Source organism: Tyto alba, unplaced genomic scaffold, assembly GCF_018691265.1.
Source record: "Tyto alba isolate M040663 unplaced genomic scaffold, T.alba_DEE_v4.0 Super-Scaffold_10, whole genome shotgun sequence".
In the NCBI taxonomy this organism is placed as follows: Eukaryota; Metazoa; Chordata; class Aves; order Strigiformes; family Tytonidae; genus Tyto; species Tyto alba.
The window spans coordinates 15,104,823-15,119,903 of NW_024881262.1; the positions used below are offsets into that span (position 1 = coordinate 15,104,823).

The 15,081-nt window shown below is 36.2% G+C and overlaps 1 protein-coding gene across 7 annotated transcripts in view; it reads right to left on the minus strand.

Annotated features, from left to right (window-relative positions):
- ACAP2 (ArfGAP with coiled-coil, ankyrin repeat and PH domains 2) overlaps nucleotides 1-15,081 on the minus strand; it is a 68,223-nt gene that overhangs the window by 3,740 nt on the left and 49,402 nt on the right. For 4 of the 7 annotated variants that reach the window (XM_042795266.1, XM_042795260.1, XM_042795263.1 and 1 more), the window contains 12 exons: nucleotides 13,640-13,740; nucleotides 12,325-12,430; nucleotides 11,696-11,904; nucleotides 11,411-11,480; nucleotides 9,962-10,056; nucleotides 8,447-8,631; nucleotides 8,003-8,107; nucleotides 7,537-7,629; nucleotides 6,039-6,226; nucleotides 5,590-5,699; nucleotides 4,466-4,576; nucleotides 4,165-4,226 (listed from right to left, as the gene is read on the minus strand). In XM_042795266.1, the coding sequence (XP_042651200.1) occupies nucleotides 4,165-4,226; nucleotides 4,466-4,576; nucleotides 5,590-5,699; nucleotides 6,039-6,226; nucleotides 7,537-7,629; nucleotides 8,003-8,107; nucleotides 8,447-8,631; nucleotides 9,962-10,056; nucleotides 11,411-11,480; nucleotides 11,696-11,904; nucleotides 12,325-12,430; nucleotides 13,640-13,740 (1,435 nt within the window). The remainder of the gene's footprint in view (nucleotides 1-4,164; nucleotides 4,227-4,465; nucleotides 4,577-5,589; nucleotides 5,700-6,038; nucleotides 6,227-7,536; nucleotides 7,630-8,002; nucleotides 8,108-8,446; nucleotides 8,632-9,961; nucleotides 10,057-11,410; nucleotides 11,481-11,695; nucleotides 11,905-12,324; nucleotides 12,431-13,639; nucleotides 13,741-15,081) is intronic. The other 3 variants (XM_042795275.1, XM_042795273.1, XM_042795279.1) reach the window with 2 other exon arrangements.

The window sequence follows — 15,081 nt, forward strand, 5'->3', positions numbered from 1 at the left end:
CATGCATTACTGAACATCCATTACATCTTTTTATCTATGAGTGATGATACTTCCCTTAAACATTTATTTTTTTTTTTTTTTTTTTTTTTTTTTAAATTTTCACTCTTTGTGCTTAAACACAACCCAACTACTAGTACAAATTCCAAAATGAGGGATGGCAGCAATTTCCACCAGGCATGTCTCACTCCCCCTCCCTGTCTACACAGGAAAACACATTCAGGAATGATTTACTACTTGAGTCATTGCCAAGTCATTCTTCTGCCACTAACATGGACATTTTTACTTTCTTTAATCTGCTCCAGCATTTTGGGCCTTGACTTCAGGTTTCATTTTAAAACATTAACCATACCCTATTGCTTTCAAAGGGAACTAAATGCATAAAACATTTGGTCTGGTCAGCAACTATGCAGTGATCCAAATTTCACTGTCTTCCCAACACAGGACACAAGATCCTGGTACTACTGTTCCTTGCTGACAGCTTGATTAACAGCATGACTAAGAACTCCATCCAAAATCTCTCATAATTTATGTTGATGTTTTTTGTTTTTGTTCCTTTTTCCCCCCAATACGACTGGAAGAGAAGTATTATTCCACCACCTTTTTTCCAAAGAACAGGTTTAACAAGGGTATTTTGTGTTTAAAAGTTTGCACTACAGTGAAAAGTTACACTGCTTTGTTTTCCCATCTTTTAATACACATTTCCAATATTAGAACTATGGCTCTTTTGGAGTTGAGACACCATTCATTTAAAAATACTTTCAGAAATATTGAATGTGCATGGCATGTGGGTTTATATAAAAATGTAATGACACCATTCTCCCCAAACTTTGAAAGATAAATACACTCGATACTGCTCTACTAGGAAAAGTCACTTCTAGTGAAATTCCCGTTTGATTTTCAGGTTTAGTTTGAAGCATGTTCTAGAGATAAAGCAGGCATAGAACACATTCTAACAGTTTCTGATAACTGCTTGCACTGGGAGATAAGCACGGAATGGAGTTGCAACTTTCACCAAAAGAACTGCTGTGAAGAGCAGAAATTGGAATCAAGCTTGTATAATAAAAACAATTATGCTTTTAACACAGAAGCAGGTTCCACTGGTGAACTAGTACTGTAGTTCAAGTTGCCATATTTGGTTCTTTCAAATTAACTTGAAAGAAAAAAAAGCTATTTTTGCAAGATACATTGTGGCTCTGTTTTTGGCTCTATTACATAACAAAAATATAAGATACAAAAATAGACTAAAATAAAGTGCCCCTTCAGTTTGTATGCTGCGTTAAAATACCTAATACTGTAAACCTTATAATTATTTTAAAATCTTGAATTCTAGAAATTGCCTTTCCAAGCAATGTTTTCCCTAAAGTGCAGATTTTTACGTACAAAAATACTATAACACTGCTTTACCATTTAACACGAGTAACTCAAAAGGCACACATCATACATTCAAGAAAAGATAGGAAGAAAAAGTAGCAATACTACTATCAAGTAATTAGCAGACATACTGTAGCACCAGAAGATGAACACTCAAGTATTATACAAGAAACAGTACAATGGTGCATATGGCTTCTACCACCAGAAATTAACTTTTGGTGGAACAAGCTAGTGTCAGCTAGTTCCCATTCTAGGACTATTTTGGAAGACCAGCTGTACTTTTCAAAGCAATACATTCTCTCAGCAGCTCAAACCAGCCAGGTATATTTAAATTACAAACGTTAATGCTATTAGCTACATTAGTAATTGTTTTACTAAAGCAGAGAAATAAGCAGTCTGACGACAGCAAACTCATACATCAATATTTACCCTATCTCCCAAAGCAAACATACAACAGTCTTGAAAATCCTTAATTGTCTTGTAGAACCATAATTTTGGAAAAGAGGAGTTCTAAAATAAGGGCAGCACAGATAATTTAACATGTACAGGGAGTGAAAAAGACCTGCCTCCTCTACAACCATGTAAAGGTATCGCATCTTGTGACAGAGTCAGGTTTTGTGCTTACAATTACACATTTACATAACCCTTCTAAGCAGGCTAGCAAGCATTAACATCTGAAGCACTCAAATCTTTATTTCAACTTTTAAAAGAGACTTTGAGTAAAGAATCAAGGAGAGCAGAGCTATGCAATCCAAAGATACAGCAAGATCTGCTGGCTTGGATACTGTGCTACAGATTGTGATCTGAATTTCAACAACTATTCTAATGATACCCTTCCCCTGATTTTGGGCAAGCTCTATCCATTGTGGCAGCTCTACATTCCATTGTAAATCTTGCCTGTTTACAAGGATCACCACTATCTGTAAAATATCTGGATCAGATTGTATCAAGTACAGTCTCTAGATGCTACTGTAATACAAACTGATAAAAAGGTCAAGATATTTTCAATGAAAGACTTCACCAGCTTTTTATTTCATCCACTTAACTGAAGAATCTGTCTAAAAAAATATTTTAATTCGGGGAAAATAGTCTCCCCCATCTCCAGTTTATGCACACTGGTATTTTCATATAAGTCGGGCCTGTATTTGTTATGAATGAAACATTTCACTAAACATTTGTGATGTTTAGTAACCAACTGAGGCTTTTCATACAAACTATAGAAACGTTTTCTGGTTTATAATCCTTTTGGATTTATGACAGGTCAATTAAATGATCTAAAATATTCATTTATGATTTAGCACAGAGCTTTTGAATCAAAATACTGACCTCCCTTAAAACAAAGGCATTTTACTAGTTGAAACTGGTAGTTATTATTTTTATGTCTTGAAATAAAAATGAGGTGCATCAAAAATACTTCAGTATTTGTTACCTTCAGTCTGTCAGTGAAGTAGAATGCATTATATCAGAAATCAGCTTTACATTCAGTATGGCAAATAGACTTTTGTTCATATACGTAGCCTGCTGTATTTTCTGAGTGGGGAACTCTTCCTCATTTAAGCTCATAATCAAGTACATACTTTCAAAATTACCTGTTGCTCTGCCAAAGAAAGCATTTGAATGTCTGAATGCCCTTAATGTGAATTTCCTAGAAGATTTGTTTAAAGCTAAATTTAAAAAACATCTGTTCTTAAGAAGAAATTGGGTTTAATAGAATTTTTCTGGGATATTGACATAAGACTGAAAGTTGCCCCTTGAGTATATTGCAGCCTCAGTCTGGTAAAAGACATAAGCACACAGAATCCTTATGAATCAGTGAAAAATACATAAGGGCTTTATAGGAATGAGACAAGAGTACTCAGCACTCAGCCTTAAAAATAAGGTTTGCCTTTCACTACTCCCAGGTACAGCAGCGTGTTTTTAGCTGTCTAACTTGACAATCAAGTGTGCCTTCATTACTGATATTTGCATGAGATTAAATTAGGTTCCTATGGAAGCATACCATAATAGAAGAAATGGCTTGCATAAATATCAGAACATAGTGTAAATTGGGACTGAGTGCCTGAGAATAAAGTTGCACATAGTCACTAAATATAATTTGTTACTCTCTTGTACCAGTTGGCTCAAATGTCTGCCAATTCTTTTTTTTTATCCTCTAATCAAATGATAAGATACTAAGCATACAAAAATACATACTTAAAAATGACTGTTTCATTTCTTATTTGTATCTTAACAAATAAAAAATTTTAAAAATAAAATTTGAGGAAATAATACTTTCCTATTTCTGTCTGGAGCTATTTTGAAATAGTTGATGTACATTTTTACATTGGTGTGCAAGCATTTTTTCCTAAAAAAGAAAAAAGAGGACCATTCCACAGGAAGGAGAATGGTATCCTGTAATAAGATGAACTCCTCAACTGTCTGAGCAACCCGGGTCAGAAGGCTGCTGTTAAATAACGTCAGGTACATCCTAACATTACGGGAATTTCAATGGAACATCAATAGGAGAAAACTGTGGACAATTACCAGCAAAACAGGTTGGTAATGGCTGTAGTAACATACACTACTATAATAATGTACTTTAAACACTCTCCTTTTAGGTTCCTTAAATATTTTAACAAAGTCACAGCAGTGAATTTCAATGAAGCTTTAACACGTCAGTTGTTTATAAAAAACATTACTGTATGCAGCTATCTTAAATTTCCCTCAGATCCTAGGAATCTAATTGTAAACTGATAAATTCCTGAATACACTTCTTATACTGCATTTCAGTATGGTTATTAGTAGAGTATTGACCTGGCTGTCCATAGAGTCCTTCTGATTCACGCATTTCTTCATTCATCCTTGCTAAACGCAACCTATGATTTAGGAAACAAAAAGAACAATGTCATCTTTAAAGCACTAAAGACTTTCATTCAAGACCTACAAGGGGCACTCCTGAACCTCACACCAGTGAGGTCATCTATGACGAACTCTTTTATTTCTCTTTTGCTCTCCATGCTGTTATGTAAAGGAATTCTGACATTGCTTATAATTTTAACTTGAAGCAGAATAGGAAAACCTAGTTACCTTGTCAAAAACAGAATGTACAACTTACAATGTTACAATATCTGCATTTGCAGCTTCTACTGCTATACTCAATGGATCTTTCCCATCTTCATCAGTGGCATGCTGGTTTGCTCCTCGTTTTAGGAATAAACACACTTGTCTGTTTAGAAAAAAACATTTAAGAATAATTTTTACAACAATAAAGGAAAAAAGCAAATAAATTCAAGCTGGATGCAATGTATTTGGCTTAAATCACCAAAAGTCTCTTGAACGTATCAAAACAGCACTTAATCTAGAGCAACTAAGATGTTACCACAGGAGCAAGCAAAACTGTTAATTATTTAATCGACGTTAAAAAAATAGCCTAACTCCAATCACACTAATGCAGAAACAAGTTGAACCCTTTAGAAGCAAGACATTACCTTCCTTTATCATCTTAGGTTGTAAACCCAAAAAACCTCATCCCTTTTACCATGACAGGCAAGGACCACTGAGCAGGATAAATCAATATAGGGAAGAAGACAGTTCACGGGTGCCTGATTTACCCAGTAGAAACTGATCTCATTTTTCTCTGCTATTATGATTCTTCAGTTTTATAAACAAACTGGACAAACTGACTAAGCTTATGTCTTAAACTCTCCCAATTTGTTGCACTCTATTTAGAATTTATGCATGCAAAAAGTTTGGGCACCAAACAGATTATTATTTCCTCATTTGAATTGAGCTGGCTTCAGTTAACAGCCATGATTCCAAAACCCAAGATGTAATGCAGTCCATTTTGAGATGAGATACACTCTCAGTGCAACACACAGGTAGGATGAGTTAGAAAAAGCCTTGGCCCTCACAAGCCACTATTTCTCCTATTGGTATCGTATTTCTTAAGAAAACGAGAAAAATCTCACAGGTCTTCACCAAAAGTTGACATTATTTGAAAGCATTATTAAACACATGCTTTTACAAAATTGACCAAAGTGTGTTTATAGGTGTGTGTTTTGCCAGTGGACAAGGCTGCTAATTCAAAACGTTATTTCCTGTCTCACCACATAAGTTTAAGAAAAACCTAGATCATCTGAAATATATTAAAATTTCAGAATATTTGGGGAAGTGAAGAAGCTTCACATTAACAACTATAGTAAAGGATGGCCATTTACAAATTCTGGAGCAGTGAGTTACCCAGTGTGTCCTAAAACTGTGGCATGGTGCAGCGGTCCTCTTCCCTTCATGTCTCTGATGTTCACATTGGCCCCGTTCTGCAGCAAAAATTCACAAGTAACCAGTGAACCCTATGGAATAAAAGCAAAAAACCAATTCATCACCAGACCTCTAGAGTAAAAGCCAGACCTGTTCTGCCTTCTCAGCACTGCATTTTGTGGCAAAGAAAACAAAAGGGATTTGCTTCCCTATCAAATTTAAACACTACTAGATTATATAATTCCAAACAAAGCTTTAAAAGGAAAAACATCGTTCAGAAACAACTTTGAGGGAACACTGTAAAGACAACTTCAGCATCACATTATCATTCATTAGTGAAGCAAGCAGTTCAAAAGGAACAGAGACACAGAAATAACCCTATTATTCCCCTTCCCCTCCTCCCACATCAGGCGGTGCTGTGTATCACATACCCCTCGCACTGCCTGAATGAGTGGTGTTGCTTTGTTTTCTTCTACATTGACCCAGTTTACTTCAGCTCCATGGGCCAATGCTTCTGCCATATCAGGAAGATTCTTCTCAAAGGCAGCTCGATACAGCTGTAATCCTGGACTAGGCTGTTTGGAGTCGCAGAACACAGAAGACTCTTGCTTCTCTCCTTCTGAAAAATAAAAAAAAACAAATTCAAAATCCTTATCTAATCCCTGTTTTTTATAAGGTACCTCCTGGAATTCTGACCAAAAATGCAATTTCTCTGGTGTAAGGTAGCTGAGGTTTTGCAGAATGCTGTGCATTATTGCCCCATTCTGCCAGAAGTCATAGGGGCCTTTACCTTGTTCCAGCATTCAGGCATGGCTACTTCACAGAATTATTACTGCCCAGAAAACATTCTCTCCACATTACTGGCCCGCACGAATGTCTTTCAGTCCACATATTCCATGTCATTTTTTAGAAATTATTTAGCAGTGTGTTTTATCCTATACTGCAAGATATGATAAAACAGATTTCCTGCAGAGATGTAGTCATACAAATATATCTTTATCTGCCACAGCTTGATGCATCTGACTATGAGGCTAATACTGTTCTGACCTAATTTTTGTTAAAAGATACCATTGTAATTTACCAATTACTTGCTGTGGCTATAATGTTTTAGATTAAATCATAATCTTTCTTTTAATTTCAGTAAGAGTTATACCGAGTGAGTCTAGGAGATAGAGACATTGTTGTATATAAGCTTTCATGAGTTACAGTATCATAAGTGTTTCTACAATGCAGTCAAAGAAAGGATCCAAGCCACATGCTGCTTGCCTACAAACCACAGCTATGAATTACTGGATTTAAAACATACCTCAGGAGAGTGCTTTGATGTAGAAAAATAAGTTTTCTTTATATATAAGTGTTTTGGATATTTTGACAAGCCATACTTCAATACATCTGTCAGACCAGGATGCTAATATTAGATAGCAAATAATTTCATCAATCAATTTATAAAACTGAGTAAAGAGGGAGGTAATGTTTAAAGACACGGTCAATTCCTCATAAGTAGAAAACAGAAAAATTAAGTAAGAATTTTCAAACAACACATAAAAGCCTGTTGCCTATGACTTAACAGGAATTCTATCTCCAAGGATTTAACTATTTATAAAATGATATATATTTCTGTGGAGACTTGTCTGTATCAAAATGCAGCCTTGCTCTATCTGCAAAACTGTAACAGAGTTCTGCCTCAGTATCATCTGACTGGAAAAAGATTAGTTCTCTGAACTCATTTAGAAGGGTTCAGTGTCATTCTTCCTACCAAGCCTGGAGGAGAGAAAGGTCACTCAGGCAATTATTACCCTTGTTAAAAATGTTTCAGTCCATCAGGATAGAAGAGACATGAATTGTATCACCAAGCACTAATCCCTTTTACAAGAACATGCTACCAACAAGTGATTAAAATTTCATCTTAAAGTGCAAAGCCTAACGCACCTGGTTCATACAGACTGTTAACTGATATAGTAGAGGCAAGGTGTTCTCTGCTGTCATCAGCACTCTGCTGGATCCCACTGTCACTACTTCGTACTGTTTTGGAGAGAAACACTAATTACTGTGCAGACTGTAAGTTACCTACTCTTCACAGATACCATGATAATAAAGCAAGCTCTTATACTTGGTCCTGAATACATAATTTCTAAAAAAATTACTAGTAATTATTCAATATTCTTAATGCATCCGTAGAAAACTATGAAGTCACATATTGTAACCATAACATTTATAATAATAACATCAAAGACTTTTAGAAAGGAAAAGATCAGGATAAGTAAAAAAGCTTAAATTATTTCATGAACACACTAAGAAATGCAGTAGCCTGGAGACAATAAAGGCAGGGAGATGGCCACAACACACAATGGATCACTAGTGCAAATACTGAACACGCCATAGCTGTAGTACTTACTACTACGTAGTTTTGAAGAGGTATCAAAGTAGGAGAAGAGTGAATCTAGTTCATCAGGACAGAACAGAGACTCCCGCCTCGCCTCGTCGCTACTTACAGCAACCGCTGGGACATGCAAGTTAGCAAAGCACAAAGCAGGCAGTAAGGAAAGGATAGGGCAGGAAAGAACGTTATTGGAAAAATTAAGAAGGATGAAAATACGGAGGAAAGAGGGTGGTTAATATGTTTCTGACTGATAAGCATCCCCACTCCAAAGCCTTCCCCGCCTAAAAATGCATATCTCTGAACAAGTCTCTTCTCCCCTATGCTTCTGAACTAGGCTATGACCCATTAACAATCAGATTCCGATTTCTCTACATGAGGCAGGAAATCAATTAATACAGAAATATGTTACTTGAAAGAAAAATACATGTAATATAGCTAAGGAGAGAAGTGTGTAAATACCTTTTTGAGGTGCCGCACCTTGTTCCCCTGACAAAAGGGATTTTTCAGGGCCACTGTGCCTTTTCTCTTCCTGACTTTGAGGCAAAATTTTTGTTCCTGATTCAAGCAGAGATATTGATGCAGGCTGCTTCTCTACAAACTTTCTTTCCACGTATTTTGCTCTGATGTATGCCTCCTTCTCCTGCCTGTCATATACAAAATCCCTGGAGTTAGTAAGCTAATATTTTAGTTTTTTCATGTATTAAAAGAACATCTATTTTATACTAAAGCCAGTAACCAAAACTGTAGTTTGGCACTGCACGTAAGACACTTATAGCACATTTTCAGAAAGACTAAAAGCACACGGTCTAACTCTTTCTGCATTCTTGATTAAGTTTTGCCTAAGGCTTAAAAGAAAGCAATTTTGTTGAGTTCACATATCTATATTTTCTTTCAGGCAGAGACTTCAGGAAGTGGTATGTGGAAGAAATGAGCATTAGTTACTGTATGTTACTTCTTTCTATTAATCCTTTATATGTGTCTTACATTGTTAATAACCAATTTTTTAAGAACTTAAGAAACTAGACATATGCTATAAATTGCAACATTTGTTAAAGGAACATTAAAACTGCACAAGAGAACAATAACAATAATAAGCCTCAGGTAGTCACAGCCACCAGTTCCATAATGCATACTGAAATATTTTTTTCTTGTAACCTGAGGTTATCATCTTAAGACACATACACAAGTTGTGACAAACTGATGGAAAGGACTACAAAAGTGTTATTGCTGAAACCGCTGAAAAGCAGTTACCCCTAGAAAGAATATTTAGCCAATGTTCTACATTATTTACATTACTGTCATTGTCTTCGAATTTCCAATACTTTATAAAACACTATTTTCTACACCATAAAACTGCCTGACAGCAAGCAGCACAGAACTGGAAAGCTGGTAAGAAACTATGTTTTAAAAGACATCGTATACAGCAGAACAAAACATAAGGAAGCTACTTTCAAACACAAATTAGCAGAGACATGGAAGACAGCAGCACAATCACTAGAAGGCTGCTGTAAAGCAGCAGAGCTCATGTACAATGTAAGCAGAAAGAAGAGAGCATTCCGGGGATCAGGAAACAAGAGTCAAACTCAAGAACAAAGTCACTGTAAACAAAAGGCACAGCAGCAGGTTCCTTCCAAGAGCACTCTGACCGAGCACAGCTGGCTGAGATGGTACAAAGTAGACAGGAAACAAAATCAACATGCCTACGTTGATGAGAGAGAACAGGATGCTATAGAGCTGTGGTCAAAAGGAGGGAGTGACATCAGAAAGAACAAACGAACAAGAGAAGCCAAAAGGGACCAACAGACAGAATACCCAATAGAGTGAGAAAAGGGGGGAGAGCAAAACATGCTGGTGATAAGGAGAAACAAAGAACCAATCAAAGGAGTGTTACACAGTTAATTGGCAGCATCTTTTAAAGCTGGAGGCTGAAGGAAGCAACAAGAAAAGGAGGAAGCACTGCTAGCAAACTACTACCTTTGGCTTCCAGGTTGCGGCTTCTTTACTCCCACTTTTTCCAACTTTGCTTCATATATTCTATTTATAACATCATTTCCCAATTCACACATAAGCTATGAAGCAAAACAAATAAATTCAAATATGTTTGCAAAAGGCTTTATCTACCTATTTAGCTGCTTATAACTTCACTCAGCCTATTTTTACAACTTCATATTTTCACTGGTAAAAGTACACTTGCAGAAATAAGCATGGCTTTATATCATGATACTGAAAAAGTCAGTGGGTTGAGAGAACATATTCTGAGTAAGATAGCAAAAAATATGATCGCTTTTTAAAAGTGACATTCTGACAAAGGACTACAAAAATGACCATCTGTCATTCAAGAATCTTTTTTGTGCAAACAAAATGACATCTGCAGGCCTCATTAAGAAAGGTTGTCTTTTCCACCAGGTTTGCCAGTAGCTATTCTTATCCCATTGGCAAGAGACAATTCAATCAATTCTGTTTCATCTTGTCCAACAGACATTTTTTTGCTAAACCATAATCTGTTATGTCTATAGAAAAAGATCAAAGACAAAAAACAGCCTGCAGATACTGCTTTAAGGAGATTCTGGCCCATGAATTCCAACTTACTGATGGCAATGAGGAGACTTCATGCTTCTAATACCAGGTAGAATATTCCACTCTGGTATTTAAATGAACAGGACAAGGGGTATAGTTTTGAGCAGGTTTTCGTTTGTTTCCTCAGAATGAACACAACGATATTAAAATTATTTAAGGTCAAATCACAAGAGAAACAACCTTAACTCACATTGTCTTTTGATTGTTCAGCCTAGAGAAGCAATATCTAAGTACAAGAACATCACAGATAGAAACAAATGCTTTGCATTGGTTATCCAGTTACACACATGCACCCATGTGCAAGTTCCTATTTTGGTATTTAAATGACACATGATTTCCAGGACCATGTTTCATGCTAGAATTTTGGCACACAAATAGCACACAAGCAGTTGCATGAGTGTTCTCCTATCAGCCAGTAGGAATACAAAATCAAGATCTCACTGTAAGAGCTGGCATTTGAATTTTCAAGTATGATCAAGCTTTAGGCTGACACAGCACTTCTGAAGTTTTTCAGCCCACTGCATTATTGGTCTGTAAACAGATTTCCCTTTTATATGTTGAAAGTATCAGATTTAACTTACTCAAGTGCATTTGTGAACCTGAAGGTGTCATAAGTTGTTCCGACTCGCAAGTTTGTAACAAGAATGACTACTCCTACTGGATGTAGTATAAGAAATTGGGAATTAGAAAAAACAACACACAGCTATAAACATTTTCTATTCAAAAGTGCAAGACATGCACTGGATACAAAAGCGAGTGTTTCCTGCATTGAACTTCCTGATACAGAAGCTTTAGAACAACAATGTTCGTACCAAATAGAAACTTGTTCCACAAATACTATCATACCTTTAGAAGTTCAGGTTCCCATGAATCCAGCGTTAAAGATCGTACTTTTGAAAAGTGGACTCCCAAGCTCCTAAATAGCATGACAAAAATATTAACCTGTAACTATGTTCTATGTCTTACCTCAGAAAGCTTTACTATTCATTTATGCAAATAAGCAGTTACCTTAATTCTGTTTATAAACAGGGCTCTCTAATCTTGCTTCAATATATATTTGAAGAGGCAAACTCCACCCTTCCTAATTAAGTCAACGCACAAATCAAATACAGTTCTGAAGAGTTCCCCAACCTGTGTATCCCAGAGCACTCGATGCACAGCGTGATTCCCAGGTTGATACTGGCCCAGCGAGGATCTGCCAAACCACAGTCACAGCAGGCAGCATTACCAGGAATACACTGAACTCGCTGCAGAGCACTTTCTCCCTTTAACAACTTCTCTTTTGTCTCACTCCCAGATTCTAGGCTTCCAGTAGAAGGAGATGATTTCTTTTCCTGTTTCTAAAAAAGGAAACAAACAAACCAAGACAGATACACACTAAATCCAAGAAATAAAAGTCCTACAGATACTAACTGTGCATTAGAATCCTAGAAAAGTAACTTCTGCATTTAAAGGGCAAGGAAAGCCATAGAACTGAAAAAAATATTTAGCTTTTTAGAAGAAATACAGAACTGAAAATAGGGACTATCCTATGAATTTTCATCACACTACACAAAAATCATCAGGCCAAAGTAACATTAGTAAAATGGAGTGAAAGATAGATTAGATACAAATCATAGCTTTCAGAATTTTATTGCATTTCCACTGGAAGACAAACAATGGATTGGTTTTTTCCTTCTCTCTCAAAAAGAGGTTTTATCTATTTTTAATTTTCAGGATCTAAAGGGGGGGGTTATAATTTGGTTTGTTTTTAAACTCACCTCAGCTTCATCCCCTTTCTCTCTATATGCTGTAGCAATACTCGTCTGAACAGCCTTAATCCATGCCTGCCGCAGCTTTTCTGAGTCAGCCTGAAGCATGCAGCTTCTGTGACAAATCACATGTGCACTCAGATTCAGAGAGACTGACCAAGCAGCTAACATCAGACAACACTGTTCAATAAAATACAAACTCTTGTGAAAGATTCTTGCTATCACCACAAGTATATTGTTTATTAGGCATATCTAATAAACCCATGTATTTTGAGATAGCAAAGCAGCTGACCCCTTATGAATTGCAAACTCCCGGTTTCAAAACTATTAGCAGGTAATGCTAAGACATACAGATGACTCTTCAAATAGCCCAGAGAACAGCTTAGCTTCCTATTCCCTTTCTTCTCCTATTCCAAATTTTTCATTTTTATATCTTCACATGCAGTTTACCTCCATGACTAATTACATAAGATACACGTATTGGTCCTTGAAAACAGTTTCATTCACTGAGATCAAGAGAAAATGATTTTAAAGCTCTGTGACAAAGAATGAACTACCTTTCCCACTAACAGTCAAAGGAAACAGGTCATTAGGTATAAAACTGTTCCAACACTTACGGTTGAAAATGTATAGGCAAGCAGGAGTGAGATGTATATCAAAGTGAACCATAACCCAGGATGCGAACATTAGGACAGCAGTCTACTAATAACAGAAACTTAAGTAGGAGTGGGGAGCGCAGGTAACATCCAAACCTAAAGACTGGTTGACCTTTTATCAAAAACTTAAATATGGTCACATTGCAAAATTACTCATGAGAAAACCATGTCCTGCCCTTGCTGCAGCAAGGCTGTCATTCTTCTCCAAATACAACCAGTACACTGCACTGCTAAAGCTGTAAAATATTTTTATTTGGTAGTTTCATTTAGTGCATTCTGAAATATAATTTAACACTAATGAGACAACACCTTATTAATAAGTTCCTCTCCCATTATACCAATAAGAAATTTGGAGAAACTGAGATTTATTTTCTACATTAATAAGCAGCTTGACAGTACTAGCTACTACTAAGCCACAACAGCTCCACAACCATGTTGTTTATGAATAATGTACAAGAAGGCATGTTTATTTTAATGCCAAAAGTAAACTAAATACCACAAACACTTCTCACAGCATCACTTACTCTCGTCCAAAATTTCAGAGAACAAAATTGTTGATACTTTTCATGTTTTGACCTATCCCAAGAGAAAGTTAACCTTGCATTTCAAGACAATCAAATGTAATGATTTCTATTTTAAAATAAACACACTCCTTCACTTCTCCTTACTTTGTTGGAGAAACCACCTCAAAACAGAAACGTCTTTCTATGTCTTCACAGTGTTTAACCGTGCAAAGCCGCAAGTCTTCAACAACTACTGTGGGATTATCCTAAGAGACAAAAATTAACAAACAAACAAAAAAAAAAATCACACAGAAGAAATAAAGTTGCTAATAATCCCAAGTTATTTATATTTTAATGCTACTTCCTTTTTTATACAAATTTTCCTTCCAAAAATAAAATTTTAGTAGGTGGAATCAGAGATACTTAGCAGGAAATATTTAGATAAATTTTAATGTTTAGTAATATTTAATGAAAATTTCTTACAAACTTTGAAGAACTCCTTTTTACCTACAATCCAATTGACTAAACAAAGTACCTTAAATTTAAGCAACAGTATTCAGAGGAGTTCAAATATACTTTCTAAGCAATGTAATTAACTCACAAATAAATCAGAAAGATTATACCTAAATCAGCAGTATTATAAGTGCCAAGTACAAAAACCAGAATGTGGATGCAGTGGTTTTGAAATTTTGATTTAATCCCTAAGAATTTTATTTTAAGCTGCTAAGGGCATTTTAAAGGTGCACATAAAAAAAAAAAAAAAAAACCACACCAAAATCGTAATTGGAATTCACAGACACAAAATGCCCAACTCAAGTGTGCTCACACAAACTCAACTGTTTGTTTCCTTTCCAACCACAAAAACCAAAGACCCTTTATGTGATACCACCAGGTAACAAGGTCTCTGGACCTGGTCTGTTAACATTGAAGAAAAATAGTCATCAATTATTCCCTCTTTTTTTTTTTTTTTTTCCTGTCTCCATACAGTTCTCTATTTTTTTCCAACATGAACAACAGTTACAGCTATGTGGTGCAAAATCAGTTTCTAGAACAGTAAACAAAAGGAGCAGAGGTGCAAATGTGGATTGAAAAGGCTGGCTCCTACAGCGTGGGGCAGAGTTGCACTTGCTGCTGTAATATACAGCTGTACTTTCCCACCAGCAAAAGGACAGATATTGATTGCCAAACCACCTTACATTTTCAGTATTAAATACATGTACATAGCATCCCTGACTGTTTCATAACAAATGCTTTCATGCCTCCCCCCACAACTGCTAAATTGGGTATGTGACCCCAGTAAGTAGCTGGAGGGAGCAAGTCCTGACAGAGTTGAACACTACTGCCGAAAAAACATCATGCAATATGTTGCTGCCAGCAAGTGCGCACAAGCCTTTGGGGCCCCACAAATTTTAAGGCTCTTCATAAGCCTTCTCTGCAACAAGGTAACAAAACCCACAGCAAATAAAGTATGTGCTTACAAGTCACTGTGCAGGAAGCTACACTTACAGATTTTGAGATATTAGTCTCATTTTACAAAGGGGGAAACTAATTTAGAAAAAGGCAGTAGCTTGTTGAAGACCACACAGAATGTCAATGTCAGCATTGTT